This window comes from Bison bison, unplaced genomic scaffold, assembly GCF_000754665.1.
Source record: "Bison bison bison isolate TAMUID 2011002044 unplaced genomic scaffold, Bison_UMD1.0 scf7180017845295, whole genome shotgun sequence".
In the NCBI taxonomy this organism is placed as follows: domain Eukaryota; kingdom Metazoa; phylum Chordata; class Mammalia; order Artiodactyla; family Bovidae; genus Bison; species Bison bison.
The window spans coordinates 88,694-94,660 of NW_011475868.1; the positions used below are offsets into that span (position 1 = coordinate 88,694).

The 5,967-nt window shown below is 61.7% G+C and overlaps 1 protein-coding gene across 1 annotated transcript; it reads left to right on the forward strand.

Moving 5' to 3' along the window:
- Positions 1–592: 592 nt before the first annotated feature.
- On the forward strand, positions 593–5,949 carry LOC104983787 (proline-rich protein 2-like; the record flags this gene model as incomplete). The annotated part of the gene is made up of 8 exons (XM_010833324.1): positions 593–665; positions 970–1,109; positions 1,182–1,356; positions 2,016–2,130; positions 3,169–3,211; positions 3,375–3,514; positions 5,433–5,539; positions 5,846–5,949. Coding segments are annotated over exons 1-8 (897 nt in total), but the record flags the coding sequence as incomplete, so codon positions are not given.
- Positions 5,950–5,967: the final 18 nt, after the last annotated feature.

Consider the following 5,967-nt stretch of genomic DNA (forward strand, 5'->3'; position numbering starts at 1 on the left):
GTTTGTCTCACTCAGCCGCCCGCTGCCTGGGCGGTGGTTGGCTGTGTGCGCGTCCCCCAGGTCTATCTGGACCACGCCCTCAGCGCCTGCAGGCCAGGCTGGGAGGACAATAAAGTTGTCAGCGGACTTGGGCTCTGGGGCAGGCAGGCAGGGGCCGGGGGCTTCAGGAGGCCCCTCAGAGATGTCTCTATTAGGGGGCCTCTGAGCACTGGGAGGGGCCAGCGTGGGCAGAGGTGGCCCTCAGACACAACGCAGGCCAGAGGCGCACCCTCCAGCAGCACTGGCCCCACTGGCCCCAGGACTCGGCCCCGGAGGGCTGGCCGTTAGGCAGAGGAGCCCCTGGAGGCTGGGGGCCAGGGGTGGGGGGCGAGGAGGAGGCCAGGGCATCTGCCCCCCTGGCCCTGGAAGACCTCCCTCTGGGAGGACCGCTTGGCCTGGCCCTGAGCGAGCGCCCAGCAGACGGTGTGGGGCAGACCCCGGGGAGGAGCTCCACGCTGCTTCGCCTCAGTGTACCCTTGTGTGAAACGGGCCGTGCTGGCCGCTCAGGCAGCTCTTCAGCTTAAATACGTGCCTCCCAGAGCCCGTGTGCGCCATGGCTCCTGGGGCTCCAAGCACCCCCATCAAGGCCTGGGGGTGCCCAGAGAAGCCCCATTTCCCTGGGGGGGGTGTGACTATAGCAGGTTTCCCGCAGGAGCATGTTCTTGGGCAAGATCCCTCACGAACTACAGTCCCTCTCCTTAAAGCCCCAACACCTGGGCTTCGGAAGGAGTCCCGGGGACCACCGCTCCCATCCCTCCTTCCCAGCGGCTACTGGGGGAGATAGAAGGCCGTGGGGTCTGGGGTTAGCAGAGTCCAGCCAAAGCCTTCTCTCCCAGAACCCCAGGGCCACACAGTGCAGGAACACGCACCTTCCCCAAGGCCAGGAAACCTCCCTGCAGTGGGCAGTGCGCCTGGTCGCTGTGTCCCCAGGGAGGCTCTGCCAGCTGCAGCTCCACGCCCCAGGGTCCTCCCCTGAGGCTCCACGCCCTGGGGTGCCCCCGCTGCGGCTCTTTTGCCCCCCGGGTCCCCCCCCCCGCCTCCGTCACACACGGACCGACACTGCATCCGGTGTGAGCAGGTGGCCCCTGTGGGCTCTTTGCCAGGGGCCACATAACCCCAGAATTCGGTCCTTCTGTCCCCAGGTCCACCCCAGGTTGTGGGGTGCCCCAGTCTGCCTCCTGGGGGGTATGTCCTGGCCCCAGCCTGGACCAGACAGTGTCCACAGCCTCCAGCCACAGACGCTGAGGCCACCGCCACCTGTGGGATCCTGTGGCCACTCTGAACTCCTGGGTTCTGGCTGGCAGCAGGCGGACGCTGGTCCGTGGGTGACCCGTGCAGGGACTGGCAGGGCCAAGAGCAAAGAATTGAGGTCCCCCCGCCCCGGGAGGGCATGTGGCTGAGGCTCCCGGAGCAGGTGACCACCCCCTCCTGGGAGGGCCAACAGGACCCAGGGGAAGGGGCATTGCTCGGAGGGCGAAGGCTGCCTGGCGGACGGAGGAGGGCGTGACGTGCTGTGGGGCTGGCCTGGCGGCCGGGGATGGATTCCTAATTCAGCCGGAGCCTGTGGAGTCAGCCTTGTTTATTCTTGGCAGGAAGGCTGGTCCTGGGGGGTGGGGGCAGGGGGAGTAAAACCTTTTCAAAAAATAATAATAATAAAAACGCTCATTTAGAAGGCTCCCAAGACGTGCTGAACTCCAAAAGGGTCCTGGAAAAAATGCTGAGAAGGTTTAAGTGTAAATGGACCCAAAACACCATAATTAAATTTCCCTTAAATTTACCAGAGTTTGGGGTCAAAGAAAAAATAAAACTTAGGGAAAATACACTTGAGGTTTCAGGCAAATGCCAAGCGCTTAGGAAAATAGATTTCTGAGCTGCTCAGCGGCTACCGGCCTGGCCCCCGCCAGCCCCGGGAGCTGTGGAGGCCTTAACCCCTCCCTGGCCAGCTGTGGTCCTTCTCCACCACCCTCCTTCCCCAGCCCACCCCCCTGGGGGCCACCGGCGCACCGTGCTGGCCCTCCCCGGCCAGACTCTCCCCCAGCCAGCACCTCCTGCCCTTGTGCACTTTGAGGCAGCCCTCTGTGCCAGGCTCCAGTGAGGGGTTGGGGGGTAGACCTCCCTGGCCCCTCCCCCTAGCTGGGATGGCACTCAGGAGAACCCACGCCACAACCCCGCCCGTCCACCGTCACTCTCCTGTCCACAGACAGCACTGCTCTTTTATTGCTCATCTGGGAGCAACCACATTTTCCAAACCTGAAGTCAGGATTTGAGGCCTAGCATTCAGCGTGAACCAAGGGCAGGAATATCTGCACCGGTGCTGTCAGCGCACATCCGAGAAGACAGCCTCCAACAACACGTGATTCACGGTGTTGCCCTTTTTGCTCAGCCTGCCAGGAAGCTCGGAGCTAAAATTATGGACCTTGTACAACAGTTAGTGTTGGCCAGTGGACCTTGGAATTTCTCTTTTCCATGTTCTTTAAAATCTCTGCTATAATGAGCAAGTCAACTGTGCTTTTTATTTTCAGAGAATGAATTTAAAAGGCAGAAATCACCCACGATGTACCAGGGCTTCCCTGGTGGCTCAGATGGTAAAGAATCTGCCTGCAGTGCAGGAGGCCACATTTGATCCCTGGGTTGGGAAGATCCCCTGGAGAAAGGAATGGCTGCCCACTCCAGTATTCTTGCCTGGAGGATTCCATGGACAGAGGAGCCTGGCAGGCTATAGTCCATGGGTCACAAAGAGTCAGACACGACCTCTCTCAGGTCCGCTTGTTTTTCCTTGGGGGGAGGGACCTAGTTCAGCCCAGCCCAGCAGGGTGTCCCAGGGGCCCCTGCTCATCCCTTGTTGACCTGCTCTGAGTCCTGGGCCCTGACAGCAGGCAGGGGTGGCGGTGACTTCCAAAGACGGTGGGGATGTGTGCTGGGAGAAGGGGGGAGCTCAGAGACTGAGCCGCCCCTGCGGGGGTTCCCCAGAGCCTCCTGGAAGAGGAGCTGGGCACTGGACACCTGAAGGCCTCGGTCTCCCCCAGCCCAGTCCCGAGTTCACGGCAGCCCCTCCCTGGGCCTTAGTCCCTGAGGGGGTTGAGCGGGAGGCTCTGGCTGGGGCTCCCCTGCCCTGGGCCCCCGGCTTAGCTCTGGCATTGACGGGTGCCCGTTGGGCACTGTGGCGGCCACGGTGGGCAGGAGAGCTGTGGATGCAGGCGGGGCGGGGATTGAAACTGCCCCGAGCTGAGTGCACCTTGGCGCCGTGCACCCAGTGTCGGCCCAGGACGGGCTCGGGGTGAGGAGGGGCGGAGGGGGGTGCTGGGTGCTGACAGCCCGCTGGGATCCGCACCCAGGGCCCACGGCAGCCCGCTCACCCGCACAAGCCCCAGCACGCAGGGCCACCCAGCTCTGACTCACCCACTGGGCTGGGCTGGGCCCGGCTGCCCTCAGCCTCCACACCCACCTTCCTTCCCAGTGCTGTGGTCCTTGGGAGGTGGGGTCAGTGTTTGGGGGGTGGGGAGTGGGCAGGGAGGGGTCAACAGCAAGCCCTGGGCTCCAGTGGGCCTGAGGAGGACTCAGCCTGGCCGAGCTACAGGGGGTCTCGGGGGAGATGCCCTGTCAACAGGCTGTGACGAAACCCTGGCTACCAGGGGCACTTTGGAGGCCGCCTCCACTGGCCATCCCAGGGAACCGGCATGGGGCACTCCTGCCGTCTGAAGAAGGTCCCGTGGGACAGCTTGCTCCAGCTGAACGTGCTGACTTGGAAACAATAATTGTGAACAAATAAAATTATTTTGTCAAGAATAATAAAAATGCCTTCGAGCAGTGCCCTCCCCTGGTGACAAGGGTGGGGCCAAGTGGGCAGCGACTCCTCCGGGGCTGGCAAGAGCAGTGTCAGACCCTCTGGAAGCAATTTGGCAGAGTCCTCTGCCAAGAGCCGTGAAAATGCTCCTGAACTCTGACCTAGATGCCACCCGACGGTGCCATTGGAGACAGGCTGCAGTGGAGCGACCACTTCAAACCATGGGCAGCACCAAAGGTACCAGCCACCACGGGGGGAGGCGTGGTGAAGGGCAGGAGGGGGCCTCCAAAAGGGAGATCCGCTCCTGGAGCCTGGGAATGTGACCTTATTTGGAAAAAGAGTCTTTTACAGTCATTAAATTAAGCTCATGAGATCAAGAGATCAGCCTGGATTATCTGGGTGGCCCTACATCCAAAGACAAGTGTCCTTATACAACAGAAGAAAAACCATGTGGCTATGGAGGGAGAGATTGGGGCGGATGCAGCCACAAGCCAAGGACAGCCAGCGGCAGGAAGAGGCGGGAAGGACCCTCCCCTAGAGTCTGAGATGGGGCTGGGGAGTGTGGGCCAGGGGACAGCCCCGCTGACACCTTGATTTCAGATTGTTGGCCCTAGAACTGGGAGAGACAAAATTTCAGCCAAGCAGTTGGTGGGAATTTGTGCAGCAGCCCTGGGAAGGGAATCCAGGGTGTCGAGCACCCAGAGGTCAACCAGGGCCCTTTGCTGGAGGAAGCGGGGGCTCACGGCCCACTCTGGGGGGCACAGTGGGAGTGCCCTCCACCCTCGCCTACTAGCAGTGCCCACCGGCCAGACCCACATGGAAGCGGATGGTGCCCCTGGCCAATCTGGGGGATGTGGGCTTGACCAGAGCAGGCAAGCCAGGCGGCACACAGCACAGGCACTGATCTGCCGGGCGGGCACAGAGCAGTCGGCCCTTCCGTGAGCAAGTCCAAGCTTGCTCTGCTCTCCGCGCGGCAGGCCAGTGAACCAGAGACGAGGGGTTGAGAGCAGGTGACTGAGAAGGTGGCACATTAACGTCTCACGAGAACGATCTTATTGGGGTCTGGATGCCAGCTTCTTTTACAGATCAGGGATGGGGGAGGTGAGGAAGTGAAGGAAAACGTCCATGAATGTTGCAAATACCTCCTAGAATGTCAAGCCTTAGGCAGGACGATGTGTTGATTTCTTCCTCCCTGCCATCTGGAGGAAGGTGGACAGGGTTCGCAACCAAGGCACTTTTTAACAGGCAGAGGAGCAGGATTCTCCAAGGCAGGTCATTCTGTATGATTGTGATAAAAAAAAATAAGGAACGGCAAGCAAGTCAAACAAATAGTTCCAACATAGAGTCAGACTTGACTTTTCCTTGTGACACTTCAGGGTCCCAAGGTCTAGCCCCAAAGGCTGGGATGTCTCCAGGCTGCCCCTGGAACAGCGGATGGCTGGAGCAGCAGGTCAGAGGCACTCTCCTTGACCAATTTGCTGATGGGCACACGGAGTCTGAGAAGCCAGAGGTGCTTGCCTGGGGGGCCCAGAGGCAGGCCCAGGGGTCACCTTGCTCCTGCAGGTCCCTCCTGCCTTACGTGCCCCAGGTCCTCTTCTGCCCACTCCAGGCATCTCAGGCTTTGCCACCAGCCCCCCACCTCGGCCTTCCTCAGAGCCCCAGAGTCGGGGTCCTGCACCCAGGGCCGCCCAGCCGCGCTCTCCACGCTCATGTGCAGCAAGCACCCTGTCTCCAAACTTTCCCTGGGGTGGAGTGTGCATGGATGAGGCCAGGAACTCAGGCAGCTGAGCTCTGCGAGCACGCAGCAGGCGCTTCATAAATGCAGCAGCAGGCCCCCAGCTCCCGGGAGTGCAGGCCCCTAGCATCCCAACCCCAGGCGGGCAGGCCGAACTGGCCTTGGTTCCAGGCTTTCTGGGCTGCTCACGCCAAGGGGCCTAGCCTGTGCGGCTCCGTCTCGGTGAAGGCTCCCTGACAAGTCTCACCCGCAGAGACCACCCCTCTCTACGCTCCCTCTCCACCCAGCCTTCCCCGGGCCTGAGCCCCTGGTCGGCGGCCCGGTGGCCACCGGGACAGCGCACTGTGCAGAGAACCCCGCGCTCGGCCTCTCTGTGCTGGGGGGCCCGACGGTGCGACGGGGGGCCTCG